At 35.5% G+C, this 25,946-nt stretch overlaps 3 protein-coding genes across 6 annotated transcripts; 2 read left to right on the top strand and 1 right to left on the bottom strand.

The window, feature by feature from the left end:
* Nucleotides 1-786: 786 nt before the first annotated feature.
* LOC120332166 (uncharacterized) lies at nucleotides 787-12,935 on the bottom strand. Of its 2 annotated transcripts, none has more exons than XM_039399370.2 (11): nucleotides 12,630-12,935; nucleotides 6,928-7,148; nucleotides 6,190-6,306; nucleotides 5,942-6,032; nucleotides 5,394-5,518; nucleotides 4,706-4,856; nucleotides 3,261-3,883; nucleotides 2,591-2,714; nucleotides 1,980-2,057; nucleotides 1,851-1,903; nucleotides 787-1,452 (listed from the first exon to the last, which is right to left on the bottom strand). In XM_039399370.2, exons 1-11 carry the CDS (start codon nucleotides 12,733-12,735, stop codon nucleotides 1,216-1,218), a joined length of 1,926 nt encoding a protein of 641 aa, XP_039255304.2. In that variant the 5' UTR covers nucleotides 12,736-12,935; the 3' UTR covers nucleotides 787-1,215. The 2 variants fall into 2 exon arrangements, with proteins under 2 accessions (XP_039255304.2, XP_039255296.2); XM_039399362.2 differs by having other exon boundaries at nucleotides 1,845-1,903; nucleotides 12,630-12,934.
* Nucleotides 12,936-13,260: 325 nt separating this feature from the next.
* Nucleotides 13,261-21,660, top strand: LOC120332147 (uncharacterized). 3 transcript variants are annotated; one of them, XM_039399341.2, is made up of 8 exons: nucleotides 13,261-13,654; nucleotides 14,713-15,140; nucleotides 16,047-16,261; nucleotides 16,982-17,408; nucleotides 17,871-17,957; nucleotides 18,211-18,324; nucleotides 18,914-19,189; nucleotides 19,698-21,660. In XM_039399341.2, the coding sequence occupies exons 2-8, from the start codon at nucleotides 14,748-14,750 to the stop codon at nucleotides 20,436-20,438; spliced, it is 2,253 nt and encodes a 750-aa protein (XP_039255275.2). In that variant the 5' UTR covers nucleotides 13,261-13,654; nucleotides 14,713-14,747; the 3' UTR covers nucleotides 20,439-21,660. The 3 variants fall into 3 exon arrangements, with proteins under 3 accessions (XP_039255275.2, XP_039255268.2, XP_039255284.2); XM_039399334.2 differs by having other exon boundaries at nucleotides 13,261-14,362; XM_039399350.2 differs by having other exon boundaries at nucleotides 13,316-13,337.
* Nucleotides 21,661-22,179: 519 nt separating this feature from the next.
* On the top strand, nucleotides 22,180-24,311 carry LOC120332178 (uncharacterized). The gene is made up of 5 exons (XM_039399383.2): nucleotides 22,180-22,394; nucleotides 22,542-22,775; nucleotides 22,996-23,181; nucleotides 23,513-23,620; nucleotides 23,798-24,311. The coding sequence occupies exons 1-5, from the start codon at nucleotides 22,299-22,301 to the stop codon at nucleotides 24,035-24,037; spliced, it is 864 nt and encodes a 287-aa protein (XP_039255317.1). The 5' UTR covers nucleotides 22,180-22,298; the 3' UTR covers nucleotides 24,038-24,311.
* The last annotated feature ends 1,635 nt before the right edge of the window (nucleotides 24,312-25,946 follow it).

The raw sequence follows: 25,946 nt of genomic DNA, 5'->3' as shown, positions 1-25,946 counted from the left end.
GTGACCAGCTTATTTGGAAAATTCCAACCCCCCCAAAAAACTGAACGCGTTAGTTTCCCAATTCTGTTAAAACGGAGTTAAACATTTGATTTTGTTTAGACTTGAACTTCTGGTTGTGTGTGATTGTACCCTCAAAGTTCTATGAATCTAAGACGTTTTGCAAAAAAGGTATGGAGATGTAAATGAGGCAATGGAGATGGACTTAAGTGCTGTTTTGTCAATCCATTGTGCATAATGTTCTGATACTCATTGGCAGCATGAAATGAGACAACATAAGTTCTGACGCCCATAGTTTTACTGCAGATATATAGATGCAGTGCTACCTAAATGGTCGAACGACTCTTAAACTAACAATTCGGAATTCGACCGAAAAATTTTAGTCAAAAATATTGCGGTACTCAATGGTTATTCAGACTGCGCATTTAGTCTGCCTCTCTACCATTCAACAAGCATCAGTTTAGTGTGATAATGAGTGTACCATTTCCCATTTTTTAAAAAATTAGGAAATGATAAAGAAAGCTAATGTTTTACAGGGGGTGATGGCACTTATTGTTCGGGTACAAGTTTTAATGTTTTGAAAATGGGTAGAATGTATTGAAATAATTACCATTTTTTCTTGCAGCAAAAAAGTTTCGGTACTAAGACGAATCATGTTAGGTCTCGCTGTATTAGCTTGTGTGCAAAATTATGCAGGAGCAGTACCCATAGTTACCATTTAATTGCTACCATTTTCAATTATGGAAAGGTCTGTGCTACTGTCATTCAGACATTATTATAAGCTACAAATTCCCAATAAAACTCTTTATTATTAAAATTTGGAAACAAAAACTGGTAATAAGTACAAATTTCAACAGCATACACAGAAAAATAAACCAACAGTAAAAAAAAAAGAATTTACAATATGTGTTTATTTTATAAAGTGCTTTTGCAGGTAGATATCATGGCAATATAAATAAATAAAAACAGATAGAAACCATGGTTCATTATATAAAGCACCAAAATAAGATTTCAACTCCAAGCTTTGGCTGCAGCGCATTCTGCCAAATGTGCATAAACAACTAGATAAGATATCTTCAGGAATTGACGAGCAGAGCTGCAGTAACTTATATATGATATGACTGGTTCATATGGCAGTGCCATGGTGTGGTGGAGCATATAACACGACTTGAATTAAAAATGGCAGATTGTTAAAGCCTTCTACTCAGCACAGCTTTTTCAATGGACACTATAGTTTCTAAACCTGATTTCAGTTTTAGCATTCTCTAAAATATTTATATCACTTTCATTTAAAATTTTGTATCCTTCAATTAAAACCTCATTCTTAGTTTTTGTCCTTGGTTTTGATAACATTTTCAATCGCACAGTACATGGTTTTGTCTCTGGGTACTTGCTGATGTGAATTGTGAGATCCGGAAAAGGTGTCTGATCAACGAGTTTCAGACAATTTTGCAACTGGTAAAAAATAAGTGAATTATGAATGGAGTTCTATATGTACACTGACTGCTATCAATCAAGCTTGACTGTATCGCAAAACAAAATTCTAAAAAATATTCAACCATATGAATATGCATTCTATGGTACTCCCGTAGGGTGTGTAACAGGTTAGGGTTATGCCATAATTTTATTCAGATTTCCCTTCAGTTCCATCACGAGTTCGCGGACTGTCTGTGTAAGTTAGCCAAGTGAATATAATCCCTGCCAATAAGTTTCACTCCCTTTACACAACTTGATGTAAAGCAGGCGAAAAAAATTGATTACCTTTATATTGGTGCACAAACCTCTGGAGCACCCATATTAATGCACGCAAAACTAATACAGATAGATATTTTATTTATCAAGCTTACCCCCACCATAGGCTGTGAAGAAGTAAATGATTCAGGTTCACTTTCACTGACGTGATCATCTGAAAATACAATTTTCACAAGTTAAATCGTATTGAAGTAAACAAGTTCACACACGACAATAAGTACATAACTCACCACAAGAGGATTCTGATTTGAAATGAAGAGATCGACAAGTTCTTTTGACTTCACTTTTAGATGATTTTGGTGATGTTTCTGGTAGTGGTAATGTTAGGATTAGTGTTATAAACTGGGACTTGATTAAGTTTTTATTGTTGCACTTGCAAAGACTATTAGCAAAAAAAATTCACTGAAAATACAATTGGCCACAGTTATGAACTGGTAGATGTGCAATAACACAAAGATCATTTCTCCAAATTAACAAGAAAAAGATGGAAATTGTAGTACAAGAGGTCGTTAAGATATTGGCATTGCTAGTGACAGTTTTCAAAGTTATTTATTGAATGATTTGTTTACAAATAGTATGGTACACCAATGCTAGTATGACAAGACTTGCATATTCGAAAAAGTTAGTTTTTACAAAAACAAATCCTAACTGCGTTTATCTCCACGCAGGTACCTTTAATATATTTCATCAGGAATTCCGAAACATCAAGGATAAACAATGCATTACCAATTTGCAGTTTAGCAACTAATCAACCACACCCATCGCCTAAGGCAGGCTGTTACAAAGCAATAATTCCAGGTTTATAATATATGAAATAGGAAATGTTCAGTCCAACACTTACTATTATATCTTCTTGTTGAAATCCATGTTAGTCCAGTAGACATTGTGTCTTCAGTAACATTTAATTGGTCAGAATCATTTTCATTATTTTCCACATCACTGAATTCAATTGCTTCTGTACTAATCTGGAAATTAAAATCAAGAAAATCAAACATTTTTCGTTAATCGCCCAAGAGCTAAGTTTATGGTACCACACAGACAGTATGAGCGCAAAACTACCCTTGTTTAATTGGGCGATGAAAGGAACCTTCAATATTAACAATTGATTTATGCCTCAGATGGTAGTGCATATTTATGTCATGCTGTAATAACCAGTCAAACAACATTTTCTGTGGTTACCAAATCATCATTGGCGTTATTGACTTTAGAAGGTAAAGTAGTAAAGAAAACTCAAATATGCATCCTTAAGTGTAATATTAAGCATTAACAGAATTATTAATTTAAGTGCAACAACAGGCAAAAACTGTCTAACAGTTATTTTGCATTTTCCCTATCTTACAACACCGTTCACGTTTATATACTATTAATCCGCATTCCACAGTCAAATTTGGAGCCACTATGACCATTCATGCAAAGCACCCATTATTGAAATGCAGGTATTCAGGCTCTGTAACTACAAGGAAAAAGGAGCAAACATCATTTTCATGCATAAAGTAATAAATAAGTTATACCTCATTCACAATGGGTGTCCTAGTTTCTTCGACCACAGCCATCCGCTTCTCTTGACAAAGAGATGAAAAAAACTTGGAACCTGATTCAAGTAATCTTTTACATTGAGGACTGTCAATACTGATCCTAATCGTTGAGTCTTCTTTCTTACCATATTTATAAAAAAATTCAGGCTTCATAAAAATGTTCTTTTTACATAAATCTACAACTGGGCTTTTCCTGAAGACTGCTTTTGTTGTAGAAATTTCAGTACGAGGTCTTTTAGATATTTCATTCTCTAAGTTTTCTGCGTCATCTCTTTTGCGTTTCATATTCTTTTTCGTTTTTACACGAAGATGAGCAGTGTTTTCATTTAGAACTGCAAAGGGAATCCTCTGTTGGTTTGGACCGCCCTGACTGAGATGTTTTTCATTAATTTTATCTCCAATTTCATGTTCAACTTGTTCGTCCAAAATATTTTGATTCAATCTCTCATAAATGCATGTTGTAAAGTCTTCATAATCCCAGGGCTTTTTTTCTGTCATTGTCCACCCAGCCCGAGAACATAGTTTCATAGACTTCAAGTCGGTGAAAACTTCTGGAATTTCTAATGAACTGGTACGTGGCATTGTTAGGATGTCCAAATCTGTAAATTATGTATTTTTATGACCGGTAATTGATTAGTTATCGATAGCTGCTGTACCACATACAGATTTAAACCAGTAGGCAAACAAGAATGAGGGACATGCGATTGAATAATCAATATATTACTTCAGTAGTTCCCAACCTTTTTCTCAGCCACCAAAATTTTCTAAAAATTGAATTTTGTAAAATCTCGCGGCCCAAGGATACGTTCAAATATCAAACTGCATGCAGTACTTTGCAGCCGCAAAATTGAATGACTAATATAAAACAAAGTGAAAAAACTGCGCTAGTTTGCCCTCAGCGAGGTTTAGGAATTGTGGCGTGGCTTTGCTTAAGCAAGCAACATAATATAAATGCTACGAAGTTTTTACGATGTGATACTTCCCACTTATACAATCAATTGAACACTCAATACCAATTATAATATAAACAATAAAATTTACTTTCCCATTGAAAAAACAAGCGAAATTTCAGACGGCCCAGTTTTAGGCTGTGACCCGTAGGTTGGGAACAATGCCTTACTTGATAAAATACTAGAATTAACCAACTAAAACCGTTGAATTCTCAAACAGCCACCAACCATGGTGTAATAGAACTGTAATGTTTATTTAATAATCTATAATCAGATGTTTATTGCATTTTATAAATGCAGTTTTCAATTTTTATTGTTTCATTTTTTTTCTATTTGCCTCAGATGGTAGTGCATAATTGATATCATGCTGCAATGAAGCAGTCAAATATACAATTTCTGTGGTTGCCAAATCATCATAGGCGTAATCATAAAAAGCCGTTTACAAGCCAGGTAGTGGATATTCTAGCTTACCTAAACTAGGAAACATCCATTTAAGCAACTTTAAAAATTGCATTTCCTCCACCTTTGTACCATTTTCCACAGTGTGATCTAAGAAAATCTTCAACAAATACAACACAGCAGGATTTGAGATCTGTTTTGCGCCGAGCCAACTTTGGTAAATCTGCAGAGAAAGGCATCCAAAATAGTTTATTCCTGTCAAAAATTGTCATTCTTTACCACAATAAGATAACAGACACAAACAATTATTCTTCATCACACCTTAACTGAATCATATAACATCATGATACATTGGTGATTCCTTAAAACAGCAAAAATTCAAATGGATATTCAACTCATGGCAATATTGGACAGGATTCTATTATTAGCAAAGTCTAATGTTTAGCATGTAAAGAAGCTCAATGAAGTCAAAAAAGAATCTGGTGTCAAACTAGTCCCAATCTAGATCCAGAAAAGTTATAAAACTTGTGTGTGACAGTGTTCTAGATATACTCCATAGTCTACTAATGCCTCAGATGGTAGTGCATAATTGATATCATACTGCAATGAAGCAGTCAAATGATATTTTCTGTGGTTGACAAATCATCATAGGCAAAAAAGAACTCAGCTAGGAACGTAAAGTTTTGTTTGTTTCACAGCAAACATATTATTATAAACCGAAATAGGTTATACAATAGGAAATATGACCTGTTGAACCAACCTCATTTGTTTTTCTTCCAACCAGTAAACATGATTCAATTTTCCTCAGATATTTGTCAATATCTAATATCATATCTTTATGAAAAGATGAACCGAATTCTTCCATCCATTCATCATAAAAGTAATCTGAATGAAAAAGAATTTCGCTAACTTTCAGAAGCATGCATTCACATATACCTTTGTCCTTTATTATTAAACTTTCTGGCAGAGATATACCAAAATGTATTTAATTTCTAGAATTATGGGAGAGCAATACAATTTCAGTAATCAATACCTTTATTTAAAACAGTAATCATGAAAAATCAAGATATACACCACAATCTACAAATTATTACTTAAATGAGAATTCAGCTCACATCCCTACTAACAGGAATCAAAATACATTCATTTTGGAAGCAAATCCCTTTCTAACAGAATATGATAGAATAAGCGATATGTATTAAAAATAAACTTAGCTTTACTGATAAAATGATGAAAAGTAATTCACTGAACAAAAGGAAGAATACATGTTAATGTATCAGTATCTGGCAAATGAAGACCTATACTCACAAGAACGGAACTCCATGTCTGTTAATAATTTGGTGACAAGTTTCCTAAATCCATAAATTTGTCTTTTGATGAGAGCCAAGAACCTTTTTTTCTAAAAATATAGGTAGGGTTAAATAAGGAAGTAAAAGTTGTTATTATCATTCGAACAATTATGCGACAATGTTATATCAAAGAATCAGCATAGAAGGTAAATGATATATTTTCTTCACAACAACTTTATTTATGTAAGAAATAGGACAGGATCATACCAAGGATCTCTTCATGATATTGAACGATTCCAGAGGATCATGTTTTGGAAAAAAATCATTCATAACACGACACACGTTGGCAGCACTTTCATTATCGAGAAGTGTGAACAGAATAAACTGGAGATAGAAATACAGTGATATTAAATTCTGTAAATATAGTAATATATCTGATGTCATAACAAGCTAATGTTGCGCAATTCTATAGCAGCAGTACTATTGAACTTGGAAATAATTAGGTCAACAGTTGAGAACAAATCCCATTTTGAGTTTCTCATATATTGGTGAAAAATCACTTCATCTGGTATAATTACTAACATCTAACTTAAAATAAATATTCAAATAATGCTGCATAACAAAAATGCCTCAGATGGTAGTGCATAACTTATATCAAACTGCAACTAAGCAGTCAAAATATGTTTTCTGTGGTTGGCAGATCATCACAGGCAATTTTATGAAGCATAATGTAGGGAAACCAGCAATGTTGAAGTAATATATGTCTACAAGTTAGAATTTGAAAAACTTGTGATCTCATTAGAAAGACATCAGGATCGATTTATAATTTCACCATGGTAAACATTTCACAATCTTTAACTTCAGTCACCATGCCAAACACCCTCCTTCCAGGGACAAATATAGTTTTTGTTTTATATAGCCTGTCTACATATCGATCCATTCTTGAAATCGGCAAATTGTGTCGTGCTGGAGAGATGTGAACAAGGCCTCATGTAATTTACTTACAGATTGTTTAATCCTGAGAATAGAGTTTACATATTCTTCTTCACATCCAACATCAGAACATAAAGAATGAAGAAGTTTCAAATACTGCATTATATGAATGAATTCTTCCTGGCAATTGTCGCCAATGATGTGACGAATAGATTCTAGGAGAAATTTAACCTGGGTCCGATGACTGAATGACGAAATACCAGCAAACTCCCTCTCGACAATGAAGATGCATGCTGAAAAATACAAAGTTGTTTGAGTTATCTTGTTCAACTAATTCAGTAATTACTGAATTATATCCATAAGACATTTATCTGTTTATTGTGTTGCTTCATCAAATATGTTGAAAATGAGAAAATATTGTATCTATTCTAACGCTACGATACCCAGGTATCGTACCACTGTAATAGTACCAGACCATATAGGGTGGCGTAGCCAGTCTGCGGACGATTTCATTCAAACCGCTATAAAACAAAAACCAATATTTCTAACCCGTTAATTTTTTCACCGTAGGTGCATTGGCATTTATTCTACACGCTGAACTTCGACTTAACTTTCTACGACCAGGGGTTAAAGCTATACAAACCACCAAAGTAAGACACTCTGAAGACGTATTGCGACCGAACGACCAGTGTGCGATCACGGATTTCAAGCCTTGAACATCGTTTCTGCTGCGTCGAGACTAGGGCATTCGCAGCCATGCGTAAAAAAATGGGCTTCTAATTGCATTTCTGACCGTCATATATTTTAAGAACACGGTTATTTCGAACAAAATTCTTCAAATTAAAAACAAAGCACCGCATCACAGCAATCAAACAGACAAAAACATGGTGGTCGCAAATTAGTTGACAAAGATATTATTGACGTATTGGAAATGCGCATCCCCCTACTCCACCTCCTTTGAATGTAGAAACGCGAAACTTTAAAGATGGTTAAAAGAAACACAACTCTACCCACCTGCCAAGTTTCATCTCTTTATCTCTTATATTCTGTATATTTGTATGGATTTTCAAGCTTTTTTAAAGGAACAATGGGTAGTTGGCGACATGGTAAAATGGTCCGTTTTTTTTTCTTCGGTCGTAACTTTTTTATTTGTGGCCGCATTTTAGTGTAATTTCGCAGAGCTACGAGGGATAAGTGGACAATAACGCGCGAGAAATATCGTCGCGGTTCGTTAATTTTTTCGGCATTAATTCAATCGATTTAGTTGATGGTCGCAGATAGGTCATGGCCGCAAAGTTGGTAAGCCACCCTATACCGGTAAGTCGGATGAATCGGTTTTACAGTTTTCAGCAAAATTTACAAACAAATTCTTCTGTTCTTGGAATCGGATAACTACTGAACTATGCTGTAGTGTTGACTCGGATTCACAATGGGTATTACAGTATTATTTCAACTTACTGACTTAGGCTATAGGGTGGCTTACCCACTTTGCGGACACGACCTATTTGCGGTCATCAACTTCATCGATTTATTTAATGCCGAAAAAATTAACGGACCGCGACGATATTTCTCACACGCTATCGCCCACTTATCCCTCGTAGCTCTGCGAAATTACACTAAAATGCGGTCACACACAAAAAAGTTACGACCGAAAAACCGACCGAAGAAAAAAAACGGACTATTTTTTCATGTTGCCAACTACCCATCGTCCCTTTGGAATAGCTTGAAAATTTATAGAAATATGATAGATAAAAACATGAAAATTGGCAGGTGAGTGGAGTTGTGGTTTATTTAACCATCTTCAAAATTTCACGTTTCTACATCAAAAGGGGGGGGGGGGGGAATGGGGGGGTGCGCATTCCCAATAAGTCGATAATATATTCGGCAGCCAATTTGCGACCACCATGTTTTTGTGTGTTTGACTGCTGCCATGCGGTGCTTCGTTTGTAATTTGACGGGTTATGTCCTAAAAGGTTGAGTTAACAGTTCGTCCTTTAACTTATTAGAATCAACGCGTAGAAGTTTAATTGTCAGAATATTCCTGGCCTAAGCAACATTTATTGATAAATTGACACGAGGTGAGTATGACTGAATTAGTGCAGCGGGCCAGGTAGATATACATGCATGGTTGTAAACATTGCCTCGCTTTCGTAGTTATGCGTGCTATTCAAAGAGAGAGATTTTTATTTGTCAGTTTTTAGTAGTGCTTCCAAAAATTAAAGAGAATTTTTATGGGGTCAAGGGTCACGGAAACATCCATCCTGTTGGCCGAAATGAAAAAAAAAAATGAAATTTTATGAACTTTGTTGGTTTTTTTTCCGTACAGATATATTAAATTAAAAAAATGCCTGGACACATTACAAAACGTAAAATAAAGTACACGAAGGAAAATTTGAAAGAAGCTTTAAAAGCCATTACTGAAAAAAAAATGTCTCATCGCGAAGCAGCAGAGCGTTACGGAATCCCCAAATCTACTTTGACCGATCGTATAACAGGTATGTATATTTTTTTTATTACAAATCATTCCAATTTATCATAGTAACGGCGTCATATCTTACATTTTCAATGAAAAAGGGCATTGGATGTAATGCCTAAACGTGGGCCCCCCACTGCTTTATCATCCGAAGAGGAAGAGTCGCTGAAAACATTTTTGAAGGACATGGCCAAGCGTGGACTCGGGATGGGCAAGAGAGACGTGAGACATATCCTAATCTACACCAAATCTGAGTGATAGCATTTTTTCAAATAATTACCTTTTTTCAGGTGCTTCAAACGGTAAAAAACATGCTAGATTTGTCGGGAAAGCGTGTGCGGTATTTCAGGAATAATCTCCCAAGTGACTCCTGGTGGTGCGGATTCTTGTCGCGGAACCCGGACCTGAAAACCATGACAACGGAAAAATTGGAGGTGGCGCGAGCCATGGCTTGTTCGGAAAAAAAGGTGAGCAGTTGGATGGAAAAGTACACGGCAATGTTAGAGGAAAACAACATCACGAACGGAAGTAGTATATACAACTGCGACGAAACCGGATTTTCTTTTCAAACGAAAGCCGGTAAAAAAGTCGTGGCTGACAGGGGGATGAAAACCTGCTATAACATCACCAGCAGCAATAAAACTCAAATCACGGTGCTGATTTGCATCAGCGCCAGCGGTAACATCCTTCCGCCCTACATACTTTTCCCCGGCAAGCGTATGAATCCGTCTCATGCACTGGATTTTCCCGATGGCAGCAGATGTCATGTGACTGATAAGGGCTGGATGACTAAAGATTCATTCTATGACTGGATGGAACAACTATTCATACCTAATTTACCTAATAAGTCAACAAGGGGGGCCGTCGTACTTCTTCTTGATGGTCACACGTCCCACAAAGATTTTCGCACAAGCACGTTAGCCCGAGAAAATAATATCATTCTCTACTGTTTGCCTGCCCACACTACACATATTCTGCAGCCACTGGACAAAGGATTTTATGGCCCTTTCAAAGGAAATTGGAGTCGCTGTTGTAATTCTTTTTTTGGAAAAGAGCAGTGTGTGGTTGATAAGTACACCTTTGGTCGAGTTTTTACCCAGGCGTACTTACGAACCTCACGCTTGGATGTGATAGTAAATTCATTTAAATCATGTGGCGTCTGGCCTCCAAATATTGGAGCTGTGGATTTGGAAAAAGCATTACCGTCCACCATATTTGTTGACGATGAACCATCAATGTCAAAATCCCCAAAGCCCTCGGCCCACGCTAATTCTCAACAACAGATATGGGAAGCGAATGGCTCTGCGATTACTGACGTAGAACCTGTCTTCGATAATCTCGACATGGCCCCAATGTCGCTTGCTGACCCAAAGTTTATTGAAGGTGGAAATATAGAATTCCCGACTAAAAGCATGTTGGCGTCGAATGAACTAGATCATGATGTGTCGTACTTGGATTTACTTTTATTTAACGACGAACAGCCTGAAGACGCACTTATCACTTTGATTATGTCTGATATATTGGATGACCAGCCATCTACATCTCGATCACCCGATCCTGGTTGTAATACAACAGATGTTGTTGAGCTAAATCTAAATGATCAGAGTACAAGTGCTTTAGCATCCCCGGCTTCCAAAATGTACGAGAGTCTGTCACCAATTGATTCTAAGTGCAGGAGAGCTTTAGAGGCGTTGGAAAGGGGTATGAATAGAGATGAAAAGACACTGTTTGAAAAGAAGTTAGAGTGTGGAGACATAGAAGGCAGTGGGGTATATATCGCATGGAGACACCTGAAGTTGGAGACTTTAAAAGAACTAGAAAATAGAAAAAGAGAAATAAGAAGTTTTTGTGTTAATACGGATTCGACAAATTTGGCTAGAAAAGAGTTGTTTAAAATACCAGAAAAGAAAAGACCCGTGAAAAATTACAAAAATATGCCACTACATAATTTGTCATCTGATCGAGCTGTAACGGAGTTGAAAGATTCAATCGAGAAAAAAAGGCTAGCTGAGGAACAAAAAAGGAAAAGGGCAGACAGAAAAGAGATAAGCAAAATTCAAAGATTAGAAAAACAGAAAAATATGAGTTTAGAAAAGGTCAAACCTCTGAAAAGGAGACGAAATTTGTCTATAAAACAAAAAGAAAAAAAGAAGGAAGATTGCAATGTATGTAAGGTGCAGTTCAATGGTGGGCCTGATGAACCACGCTGGATTGCGTGCGATCAGTGCGATAAGTGGTTCCATCTGCACTGCACAGAGCTGAATCCGCATTTAAGCGCATCAGCAGTAGAGGGACTTCGTTGGTTTTGCTGCAAATGTATTTCTGCCATATAGAATATTTTACTGCGACTATGTGAGTAATAAAAAATTCTTGTTGGAATTGATTGTGTGTCTTATATTCTCTAAGCAACATTTTATCTACAAGTACACAAAAATATGGTCATAGTTTAAATCAAAACATAGTCTTTAAAAATTGCCAGTGATGTACGAAATACGCAAAAGGGTAATGTTTCTAACATATAAGGCAGAAACTTGAAAATATCACATATAACTTTTGATGAGAAGTGAACACAATGGCAATTTTGTTGAAAATATCAGGTAAAAATTGCTGTTTGCGTCGAAAGCAACAAAGTCATTTAGTAAAATTTTATTGTTTCAAGGACGGTTAAGGGTTATGCTATTTTATTGTTTTGATGCCACTATTGAAGGCTAAATCGCGGCACGTATATTCAAAAACATATGGGTTGTCGAAATAACCGTGTTGTTAAAATATATGACGGTCAAAAATGCAATTAAAAGTCCAGTTTTTCCACGCATGACTGCATATGTTGTAGTCTCGACGCAGCCGAAACGATGTTTAAGGCTCGAAATCCGTGGTCGCACGCTGGTCGTTTGGTCGCAGTTTCGTCTTCTGAGTGTCGTACTTTGGTGGTTTGTATAGCTTTAACCCCTGGTCGTAGAAAGTTAATTCGAGTTGTAGCGTGTAGAATAAATGCCAATGAACATACAGTGAAAAAATTACCGGGTTAGAAATATTGGTTTTTATTTTATAGCGGTTTGAATGAAATCGTCCGCAAACTGGCTGCACCACCCTATGTTGTATAAACTTAATAGCAAAGGTCTGAAGGTTGGCAATCATTATTCATACCGGTCTGCTGGTAGGTCAGTCAGTACTGCAGTACCGGTAGGTCAGTAGGTAGAAAATCCATGTTGTTCGAAATATGTCTGTTTGCCTCACCAGACCATTGTTTGAATTTTTAGTTTCATTAAAACTATCCTATGAACCCATTCTACCATCTTACCTTGAATCAGACATTTTGACTTCTGCTCCAGAGCAAAGTGAAAAATATTTTCAAGTCCATTCAATGACCAATCACAGTTGGGTTGTAAATATGTCCTTTGTAACATTTTGGACTCACTAGGCTATATTATCAATTAAAAAGATCGAACATAACCTCACGCAATATTAAAAACAGTGGTACTGCGTGCTTCGGAAGCATTCCAATTTCTAAATTCTAGCAACAAAAGCAGAACAGAGACATACAGACTATCTACAGAAAGATCCACGACACCGCCAATCCTCCAAAGCTCCCACCGTTTGTTTATAAAAGAAAAAAGGCGAAAGCCCGCGCAAATTGAATTCATAAATTGCCGGCAATCGCCACCAGTGGTCAAAGCAAAATCCCCGACATCCGATTTATCAGGTAATCGTGAAACTTTTAAAATTTCTCTGATTCAAAACTAGTAATGGTAGGAAAAATATGTTCAAAGAATTATCACTTTGATTCAAAATACGTCATCTATCATTTGTGCAACTGCAATATTATGACGTAATAAATCGAATTCTCTCCTTTTTCTTCGTCGGATTCACGACAGCTTTTTACGTCATAAATCTCTCGCACCGCCATCTTTTCTCCGGGCGCCTCCTTTTCGCACTCTCTTTCTTTTCTGTAGGTTGCGAGATTTGAGTGGGAATTGGTGTTTATATGTGCGAAAGTAGTGGATTTTAGGTAGTTTCAAATTATTGCAGAAGTTTTATTAAATAATTTTCTATGCACAAGGATGACAGTGTAGCCGCTATAGGCAAATTAATTGATGTAAAAGTTGTGAACATTCAAGTATCTTTGTGCATGTGTTAAGTTAGCAGAGCGGCGAGGCCGTGTTTTTCTCTTTTTGCGGCGACGCGCTCATTCTTATCACTCATCAGGTTTTGCGTGTATTTATCTCCATTTGAACAGTGACAGGATATGCTCTTTTATCTTTCTTTATCTTTTGGTAAAAGAACAAAAAGACGAGAAGGCAGCATGTCAAAATTTAAATGCGTAAGGTAAAAAGTCATCACCACATGTTTTGCTCTTCATATCATGATAGGCTAATCGTTCTATCACGAAAAAAGTGTGAGATTAAAAAACACAAGCACAACAATTTCAATTCTCTCAATATAATTAATACAACTTGTTTACAGCATTACCTGATGATAAAATTCCCCACCTACCAAGATTCAATTATTCTCAGAAAATTACCTGACAATTCATAGCTATAACCAGCAATTAAACATAAATTGGGTATATAAACAATGAATTAATAATTACTCATTAGATCAATGCAGCTGAATATTTGTCCCACAAAATAGAAAGAAATTTTTTTTCCTATTCTCACTCGCTCTGTAATGTCAGAAAATTTACCCAATATATACTATGATATATAAACTTAAAGCATAGAACCAATTATTGTTATTATGAAAATTGTTTTTTTATGACTGAAAATATATTCGAACAAACGAAAAAAATACTTATGATATTCATTGCTGGCTATTATATTATTCGTCATACGTCCAAAGAAAGGGGAAATTCAAATTTGGGAATATCGGGCTGCCTGTCTTTCATTTTTTAAAGAGAAACTGTCCATATATATTTTTAAAAAGTCCCAGTTTAAAAAATTGACAACGTGTGTAATGCTATTCGTGCACTCAATTTCTTCTTGCTTTAAGACTCGAATAGACAATATGGCTGGCCGTATTGTCTGGTGTGGTGTGGTAAGTTTTTCAACAACTTACACTCTCAAACTAAACAATTTTATGCCTGTGGTATTAAAAATGACCAACTGAAGAATTAAAATTATTAGAACATTAAAATGTTTCAAGATCATTAATTGATTACGTCCATAAAATTATTTGCTTGTTAAATTACATTAGCCTGCGATTTAAAACAATTCGTAAGCTTTAGTTTCTTCATCCGACGATTTATTCACAGTGAATTTATATATTACAACATGCCCTGCTTGATCGAAATATTATATATACACATATATCACTGAAATATGAAAATAATTTACTCTTCAATTTAATACTTTGGAATTCACAAAATGTTCGCATTTCAATTTCAGATATTACCACCACATGCTTTAATCTGGTAGCAAAAATGATTGCCACGAGCACCCAGCCAGGGATGTTTCCAGTTGTGTCCGCAAGTAATCCAATGACTCTGGTTCATACTCTTCCAGCACCTGGTTCGACTACAGTGTCTGCACAATCGTTAAATACAATGCCATCAACATCTGGGCTAGAAGTTTCACCAGTAGAAATAAGGGAACCGGTCATTGGTTTGGATGGAAAAAAGACTTATCACTGTACATATTGTTCTAAAAGTTTCGGATCTCGGTACAATGTTACAAGGCACGAAAAAGGCTGCAAAATGGCACCTCCTGGCAGTGGTGGAAATCAACCAGATGCAGAACCAATTCTTTGTCCCAATTGTGGAAAACATTTTCAAACCCATGATGGGATGACAAGACATTTAAAAAAGAAATGCAAGGTCAGAAACAATTCCCCACCTAAAAACTTATATAATAATTTCAAGCATTTGAAATATAATACTATTTATGAAATCTAATCTTTGCTTCAAATTAGGATTGTGGCATTGGTGAATGATTTACTTTCGGCTCTCGAGCTCTGGGTCATTTATATTTAAAGAACAACTTTGTCTCCGCGATGACAAAAATTTCAGCCTTTCTTTCAGATTGAAGGAAGGTTTAACTGTGATTCTAATATCAATAACATGCCATACTCCAACTTGTGGAGGTTATGAGATTCTCAAATCTTGAGTAATTGAAAAATAAAGTAATATCGATGTTATTTCACATTCATCAGAGTTTGGTTGAGTGATTGTACTAGGTAAATTGAGTTTGTTTTCTGGGTATTATACTAATAGTTATTAGAAATATATTACTAAATAGTACTTTTACTACTCGTAATCCAAATTTTCATTTAAAAAACGAATAAAAACATTTGTAGCAGGTGGTGTCATCGCTCCAAGACCCTTGCAACTCCTATCAGACAAATAGCGTAACAGAACATTTATTTGCTGTATCTGTTCCCATCTCACAGTATTTTGAGTTAACAAATAATTGATTGATTTGAATGTTAAAAAACAATTTATGTTTCCCTGGGAAACTTTTTATATTACTTGCTAGTATGTTGTAATTGTCGTCGTTTTATCTTATTAAGTTACAGGTTAAATCATGTTTTCATATCTCAGTATATGTAGACACTGTTGTTTAGACAATTGAAACTCAACACCCAATCTATGTTTATAATTAACACTTATACATGTTTATAGATTCTTTAGGAGAATTTGCTTGAAGCAAGGTCATGTGCAATCATTCAAAAGTAAAGGAAACTCATACACTTGCTTGAAATATTTACATTTTTATTATCTTAGATGACAACGGGATATGTTGAAAACTCTTCTCCTCGTTGGACGGGAAAGAAAATTCATATGTGTAAATATTGTGGAAAGCAATTCAGCACAAAATGGAATGCAATACGACATGAAAATCTTTTTCACACAACTGATGAACCAGTAATGACATCATTAATGGTTGTTGCTTTGCCTCAGTCCTCTCAGCCGCAGTATACTCCTCGGAAACCAGAAAGGTGAATAATATGATTTAGAATAAATTTTTCACACTTAGTTAACTTCAAGTTCCTTTGTATTCACACGACAATTCCAAGGAAGAATTTTTTATTTAAATATTTTATATGATTTTCAATATGCTTCCGATTCGACCACCTGATACATACACAGTGATATCTTGTTCGACTACCGAACCTTTTTTTGCCATAAGAAACAATGGTAATTGTTTAATATGTTCTTACGTATTTTAAAATAACCGAAATATTACTAAAACGTCTACTGGCGTTCTGACTCGAAGTGCTGCTGGTGAATAAGGTGACGTCACCCGAACCAAGCACTCGGCTCTGGTGTTTAAGCTCCAAATTTCTCTTTGAGTACCGCAGAATTTTTGACTCAAATTTTTTGATTGACAACCGAATTATTCGAGTGTCGAGTTATTCAACGCATTTGACAACTCTGGTGTCATCTACTTAATATGTCTGTGTGTTAGTTTTTAAATTGAAAATGTAAACAAATCTGTCTTAGTTTTGTAAGCCATCTTGGATTGTTCAGATAAACATACCCGAAGTGCGAAGAAGACTTGGTTTATTAATTTGAATATTATTTCAGCATCTCTCTAATTAAATTCCACCTCTTTCTTTCACTGTTTTTACTAACTTGATAATCAAATCTTGAAAGAGCTCAATATAGTAGTTAGTTGACACATATGAGTAAATCCTCGTCTATTTCGTATTTATCAGGTTTTGCCGATTTTGCGGCAATTATTTCAGCACAAAGTACAACGCGATACGACATGAACGAATTTGCACGAGGATCAGCTCTCAGACATCTCTTGATCAACCAGCAATAATGAATCAAACTCCACTCAATCAGAGTCCTAATCAGACGTCGACTGAGACGAAATCCACTGTTGTTGCACAGCTCGTTTCATCACAGATTACCACAGTTCAACAGATTCAACAACCTCCACAGCAACAACAACCCCCACAGCAACAACAACCACCGATCGTTTCCCAACAACAGCAACAACAAACTATTCAGCAGCAACAAACACAACAAGTGCAGCAACTCGCACGACAGGTTGCCCTGCAACAACATAGACAACAACAACAACAACAGCAGCAGCAGCAACAACAACAGCAGCAAAAGCAGCAAGTCACACAGCAGGTTTATTGATAATTAACATTAAAATTAAAATCATTTCAGAATTTATTTCGTCATTTGAAAAAAGTACTCCAGAAAAATTTTCCAATTCATATTATTGATTCAAAGCTTGTGTAACTGAAATATTACTCGTGACTAAAAATTCAATTTTGAAGGAGGTGACTATTCGGCCCACAGAAATTTATGTTTCATAATATTTTATTCATTTGGTATTGTAGTCATCAAAACGGTGCAATGGTGGTAATTTGCAACAGTGGTCATTGGCAAATGGCTAATACGGTAAAAACAGTAAAACATTCCTGTTGGCATATTGACCCAATTCGCTACACTCCAGGTTAGGAAATAGGCTCCATAGAATCTATTTCTGTCCGACTTCATCTTGAATCACAGATATCTGATCTGTTAATCCTACATTGATCTAGGCATGGACATGATCACTTTTGCAACTATTTACTAAAATTTCAGATTCAAAGAATCCAGGTACAAATTCAACAACAGCAACAGGTACAACAACAACAGCAGCAACAACATCGACTTCAACAGCAGCAGCAGGTACAAGACGTTTAATACCCTCATCAACAAAATTGATGATGTTAGGAAATTTTCTATTTTAATATTATTGATATTGAAAAACCTCTTTTTTTTGTAAAAAAAAGTTGTTTAAACTAATAGATTTCAACTCTATACAAAAATGTAGAAATTTTGGCAGGGGGCTGTGTATATTGAGTAAATGCTGCCTAAAAATAGTGGAGGATCTGTTGAAATTATATTCGTGATATAATTCCATATTCTCTCTCACATGTAGCAAGAAGTACAGCAACAGCAGCAAAATCACCAACACCATCAACATCAGATGATCGTGCAGCAACAAAGTCAACCTCAACAACAACAACAAGCTATTGTTCATCAGCAACAACAGGTATGGAAGTAATTAATAACAGACTTTTTGTTACCTGTGTACATGAGTACTATGATATTTTAATTTTGTTATTATGTGCCAGAACTTATAATATAAACTATTGAATCAAAAGTACATGGAATTGCATATTTCAAGTTTAGTGTTCCACTAAGGTTCGCTTAATGTATGGTCTCGATCCATTGACTAAAAGGAGAAATGGCACTGATAAAGAGTTTCAAGTGACCGATGAGAACTATATTTATATATCTTATTCGGCGCTCCTGAAGTGTGTGTACCAGGGGGTAACTAATTTTGTTTCACCTACTTTACATCAAGTTGTATGACGGGACTGAAACTTATGGACAAGGGGTATATTCACTTGTGGCTAACACAGACAGTCCTTGGAGTCCTCGAACGTATTAGAACTAAAGTAAGGAAAATTGGAATAAAATTATGGCCTAACCCTAACCTGGTACACACACTACAGGAGTGAATATTTCAATTGAACGCCATCAAAGAAACATCAAGGTCCAAAAAACTAAAAAACAGGAACCTGTGTATACTGATGAGTTTTCTCTTTTGCTATCATGTCTTCTTTTTATACTGACAGCATCAGCAGCAACAACAACAAACGCAGCCACAGCAAGTTCAAATCACACCACAACAAGTTGTTTTTATTGCTCCTTATCACGTTTGCAAGTTCTGTAACAAGCAGATGGATACAAAATGCGATCCTACGCCAGTATTACGAGAGGAATTGCAAAACGGGACAATTAACGCTTCATCCTTGCAAGCAGCGTCACTTCAAGTCCAAGCCCCAATCACACCCACATTATTAGCTGGTGTCAGTTTGCCTACCATGCTTGCCTCCCTACCGACTCATAATGTAAGTTGAGTGAATACTAGCAATAGTTTATAATGTATCTAATTCTTATTAGTTAATAAGCTAGTTTTATAAATATATATCTTGAGAACCGAAATACAGCTGTATGCTAGTGTTAAAGATTGTACAAAACCAGTATGAACTCTACCTACTTTATCCTACACGATGAGTAATAAATTAGGTAGGCCATACTGGACTGTGGAGGTCCTTTTTCATCCAAAAAGGGGTTTATGTATTAGGCAGTCTGCCTTGTTTGGAGGAAAACTGTATAACACCAGTTATACAAAATTTTTTCTGTTCTGGATCAAAGTTTCATTTGATAGGGTAATTCAATGTGATCTGATGGGAATACTTTTTATATGACATTTTCATATGCTATTCACTTCAAACAAAGCTCTGCACAAGCAGTCACTGATATGTTAGGATTTTAACCCGCGATGCCATCACAATTAAGTTGAACGCTTTAACCCCTAAGCCGACACGCCTGCTGATATTGCTTTTCATTTCACAGATCACAATTCCAATTCAACCACAAACCCCAGTGCAACAACAGGATCGGACTACGAACCAACAGCAGATTATCACGAGTCAACAGCTTCAGCAACAAATTCAACCGCAACAAGTTCAGGTCCAGATCCAGTCGAGACAAATCCCACAACTTCCGCCACCCCAAATACACGTCGTTACTCAACCACAACAACAACAACAGCAGCAGCCACAAATACATATTGTTTCTCAGGCACAGCCACTGCCACCACCACCCCAACAACAGCATCAGCCTTCAGCTCAAACCCCACAACAAGCCCCGACGACGCAAAGTCGAGTTTCACCAATACAAAATGCTGTGCAACAAAAACCTCATGGCTGTAAGTTTTGTAACAAACATTTCGCTACTAAATGGTACCTCGATCAACATGAGAAAATACATACAGGACAGGCGGTCACATGCAATGTTTGCAATAAATCTTTTGTAACGAGATGGCACTTAGATAAGCATGTCAGAGTACACATGCCGGGGGGTAAAAAAGCTCCCAAAAGAGATTCCGTACAAACTACTATTGATCCACGCTTCCGTGATAATATTATTACCATTACAGAAGGGGGTGGTGGTGAAACCGTTCACCAGACTAATTTAAATGGAGGTCGGGAAGAACTCGTTGTTGTACCGTTTAGTATTTCCTCAGACAATAGAAATCAACTGCAACAGTTTAGTTTAGCACAATTATCACAAACAGAACAGGGGGAGAAATGAGAAAATATGCTGCGATAAGTGAGCCATGCACAAGCCAATGTATTTTCTTTGGACCTCATTCAGCATAGATCTATAAAAATGTTTATTTATGGCCTGATAATAAGTTTTTTTTCGTTCTGAACTTTTGGGTTAGTTCTTTGGTATTTTCCGAAACCAAACAGTATATTTATGATATATTAAATTAAAAGTGATTATGGTCATCAGCCACCAGATTTTGAAAGGTCGTTACAACACTGCATTTTCCAACAGTATTCAATGCTTTTTCTTTACATGTGTGAAAAAGGGACGATACCATTTGTATCTCCCAAGTTGTGTGCGCTTGTTTTAGAATTGGCATTATTTACACCTATTGAAAACATGTCAAAATATCATATTTATTTCAAGTACAGAAAATGGTTTGTCCAAATAGCTTCGAATTCCAACTCTTAGTATCCCTTATGTTGCAATCTTGGGTATAGTACCTTACACACCCTGTCCATTCAGATGCATTTGTGAAATGCTAGGTTCTTATATTAATCGTGAATGCTATAATTTTATTGTTTAATTTTATTATTGCACTGGTTTTCATATATTGTTCTTTCTAAAAGAAAGAAAAATCGTGATTTATTTTTGCACATTAAGTATGAGTATTAAATTTTTCGTCAAAGTTCATTTACATAAACTTGTTAAGAATCAATTATGAGGAGTCATATTATCCATATATGCGTCACAGTCACGCAAAGATATATTGCACTATTCAATTTTGAACAATTTTTTCAGTGTCAAAATATATTGATACTTCTGTTGATACCAACTTTTAATGACTCTGACTAATTCCTTAACTTGTTACCTATTTCCTCATCTGGGATACAAGGATAGCAACTGGGTGAGAGAGTGTGGACTACCAAATCATAAAGCCACATTTACCCTCTATCAGCGAAATACAAAAATTCTCTTTAGCGCTGCTTGTTTCAAAATCACTTAAAAAATAATATTTTTGATTCGGGTTTGCTGATTCCAATTTGCCCAAAAGCCTAAATGGTTTCTCTTAAATTTATAACCTGTTTTTTTCGTATCTTTCTCATCACTAAAAAGTTATTTATCTCATGGTGCTCGCAAAAGGAATGTGTTTTGCCCACTTTGTTTGTCACTGTAAAAACAATACAAGGCTATAGCTTTGGTTCCAAGACTGCCAGAAATAATGTTTTTGATTTAATTTGTGAATATACTTTTCCATCATGTCTTTCTGCTAGATTTAAGCGTTCTGTAGGTAAATGTTCTTTGCTCAATGGAGTTTTCATGTTCTGCGTGAAAATAGCTAAACAGTACAGTTTTGAGAGTATAGTTGCATAATGTTCGAATGGTTGTTCAGTGCTGAAGTCTTTATTTATAAACGCCAGTAAGTTTTAGATCAAGCTAATTCACCACAAATTTTCGGGGGAAACATTCAAGTAGGGTTGCCTGTTCCTTCAATCAACAGATAAAGTATTGACCTAGCATCAAACCAAAATCGGCATTCTAATTTCACGTCAGTATTCAGTATCAAAATTATAATTGAGATTCTCAATGCATATAATAGAACGTATGTGAACTCGGAAATTTAACTATGATCACGCTCAGAATATAAACATTTGTTGCAAGACTTGCAACTTTGCGATGGCGTGAAAAGCTTTTCTTCTGGTGTGACTCACACAAAACAATGACAACTGTTCAGCTGTCACAAAATCGAATATACGTTGCTTTTTATAACACTTCCAGGTATTTATCCAGCAGTATACGGAGGTTGAGGTTGTTATATTTATGTTACTCAACAAAGTAGAGTTCTTTTGGTTGATATTGTGTGTATTTTGAAAAGAAATAGTAGTGCCATAACCATTGACGATGAGAGGTAATATTTTGCAGAAGAGTTTCATAGCTCTCCAATGGAAAACGTCGTTTACCAGCCAGTACCTGGTTGCACCAACGCAAGTTATTAAGGTATCACGGCAGCGTTTATTTTGTATATATATAGTAAATTACCACAAACAACTGTAGTCAAGTATTTTGTATTTATTAGACAACGACACCATATGGTTTTCACGGTTTAACTAGCATTAATTAATATTCATTTACTCAATTCAACAGTCCATGAACGTTGGAAACATCCGCTTTATCGCTGACGCAAAAAATTCGGGATCCAAGCTGGAGGCGACCGTTTTTCAAGACGATCATCATAGGGATGGACGTTGGTGGAACATCAGCACAGAATGGAAAGTTGCTTGTTCCTTCGTCGTCGCCGTAACGTCTTTCTTTTTGAACGCTAGATATGAGAGAATTCAAGTACAAAAAGAAATAAAGCTAAATCGTATCCAAAGTCAGGTAAAGTAAAACATGTTACTGTTTTTACAATTTACTGTTTTTGATTTAACGGTAGATAATGATATATATATATTGATTGTTATAAATGCAATTTTTTTAAAGGGAATGAAAAAGTATAATTTTGGGTGTAACAACCGTGTCACTGAAAATATAAAAAACTGTTAAAATCTCTCAATTTTTTAAATAAAAAAAAATGATATTTGAAAATAAATACTTATAGATAAAAGATCTCTATGGGCCACTGTATGGTAACCGGCTTGTTAGTGATACAAGCTACCGCGCCGTCATGAAGAGCCATAAAGGGCTCAAGAAATATCTTAGTGAGGCAAGAAGGAAAAAAGATGCGGAAATGATTCATTGTTGGAGATCTTATGTATGGAATGTATTGTATCCTCTGGACAAAGCGGTAAGTTTCTCATGACAAAAATAATGTGTTCCTCCCTCAGTTTCTGTGGATCAGTTGAAATTAGAAGCTTTCTCTCAAATCGCATATAATCGGTCTAGGAAACAGTGGGTCAACATAAAACAAAATACTACGAAACCATTTGCTAAATTTCGGTGGGCTGTTTCGCCAATCAAGTTTAATAACAACCAAACACCGAAATAAAATCATAAAAAAAAAAGATCATAACATTGTTTTATTTTATATCATAAATACGGTATATATACAAAAAATTTGTTCATTGTTTTACGCGCATATGTTGAAAAAAAAAATAACAAATCGTATATTGTTTTAGGCGGTTGATTTGATTTTGAACAACGCACATCTGATCGCTCAAGGTGAATTTCCCAAAGAATTTGAACAATTACTGATGCATGCGGCAAGAATGGAGTTTGTGATGGAGGTATTGTCGTATTGGCCCTAAGTATCTTATACCATTTTTCATATATATATATATATATATATGTGAGGTGTGGAAGGCTTGACGCAAATAAATAGATACTCTGCCGAATATATTAACAGAGGCTTCAAAAAAAGTAAATTGATTTGTTAAAATATAAAATTTAACCTTATTTGGCAGTCATGGAAAAACGACGACGGAGCACTCGAGTCTGCCAAAAGATTTGACGACGATGATTATTTAGAAGTGAGCAATGCGTCTGGGTTGATTTTCAGAACTCAAATACTAACGCATGTGAAACAAAAGTACGATACACTTCGAGACGAACAGAAACAAATTTTGTTGGATATCAGTAGCGACAAACAAGCTGATGATATTCTAGCTAAAATCTACCAAAAGGTTACTCACCAAGATTTGTGAATTGATTAGTCTAATTTTTTTTTATTGCAGTAAATTTTGAAATTTTTTTTATACATTTTTATACGAGTAGCCTACATATAATATATGTAGAGTGCAAAACATCTTTTCAAATGCCATAAACACAAAATGATAAGGTCTATTACGAGATTTTTATTTTATTCATACTAACTATCTGATCGTGCACTAAACTAAGATATTATGTTTATATATTTGCATAATTACTTCCAGATAATATTATGGTGTAATTTCAAGAAATACATTTCGATCAATGCAACTGTTTCAACTTTCAACTTATTTTTATATTTCGGTTGAAAAATATGAATTTGTGATTGTATTAATTTTATATTTATGTAATATTCCCTCCTATTCATTCATTCGCAAAGTCCCCTTTTTACGTTTCCTACAGATATATATGCCACTATGGTAGAAATCGACAAAGATGTACCACGTCGATATTCTTTGAAAGTATTCCATGAACCGAATATTGTGATATCTTAAACTTACCAGTCATCCAAAGCAGTTGGAGGTATGGCCATTGGCCAAACTAAATTTTTTTTTTTGCATTTTCGCCGCACTGTGCAATGTTATACGATACTCAGTAGGCCTACAAGATAAGTTAGTTCTGATGTATCCAATAGCTTAAAACCATTGGATATTAATATTTCTAATGTATAATTACGTAACATATATACATATATATATACATTGACATAATATCACTTGAACTTCGTTTATAGGGGACATTAGAGTCCCCCCAGTAAAAACGTAATCCTTTGGTTGATCTCAGTTGAAAACGCCCGCCGCTGTGGGCGGTGAAAATGAAAGTATTCTCCGTTAAAAATATATATGAACTTTTCACCGTGGGGCAGAGTGACGAAAAGGAAAAATGAACTCTATAGGCAGTGCCGCATTTACCATTAAGATAAGCTGAAGCCTCAGGTGCCCCAACATTCAATTTCGAACTGTTATTCATTTTTAAGTCGTTTTGTTTGAGAATGTTACCCGTTCAAAATTTTTTTAACTGACATTTATTTATTTTTTTGATTGGGATGATAACTCATGTCGCAAATGGATTAGATTATCTGAGTGTTCTTTCCCCAGTATATTAAACGTACTTTAGCGCAGTAAACCTCAATTGATTCCTTCGTAGGTCAAACGAGCACAAATTGATGTGCAATGCCAAATGTTCGTGCATTGTAAAGTTGCCAAATTGAATGGATTCAAATAACATAATATAACGAAATACACTTAAAAGCCATAGCGCGAGTATATGCGATGAAACCAAATTTCAACTATAACAAAGAACGATAAAATATAGATAACCGACACGTGAGCGAGGGTGGGAAATACGTCATCAACTTTTTCGCATAAAACGTTTCATGAAAATATCAAAAAGGAAATGGAATCTACTTCCGCTTCGATGACTCCTTTCTTCTCTATTCTTACTTCTTTTGTCAAGTCAGTTTGGATGAGTATAAATGTAAAACATACGCATGGTTAGTTGAAATTGATGATGCTTTCTGTATATGAAACTTATATATAGGCCTATATATATATAGCCCAATATATTGTATTTGAGTCGTGACCCGCGTTCTTACTTCATCAAATGCTTGAGCTTTTGTCCAGCAAAGTTTTGCCAATTCCTGATTGCAAACCGTTCCAACCGTCACCGTACAGAGTTTTTGGCCGCGTGACTAGAAACGTACAGCTGGAAGGTGAAAATGGAAGATTTTTAAGCAAGCTACTGCATACAAGAGACGCCTAAGTAATGACCCACCGTCAATATTCATTCTTATTTGACAAGAAGTGTACATATGGGTCGTTCTGTTATTATGTTGTTGTTGTTGGTCTTCTTGCATTTATTTTCTTGTTGTTATGAAAATCGCCTTTCTCATTAACTACTAGACCA

This window comes from Styela clava, chromosome 11 (assembly GCF_964204865.1).
Source record: "Styela clava chromosome 11, kaStyClav1.hap1.2, whole genome shotgun sequence".
NCBI classification, from domain to species: domain Eukaryota; kingdom Metazoa; phylum Chordata; class Ascidiacea; order Stolidobranchia; family Styelidae; genus Styela; species Styela clava.
This window is presented reverse-complemented; position numbering and strand designations above follow the sequence as displayed.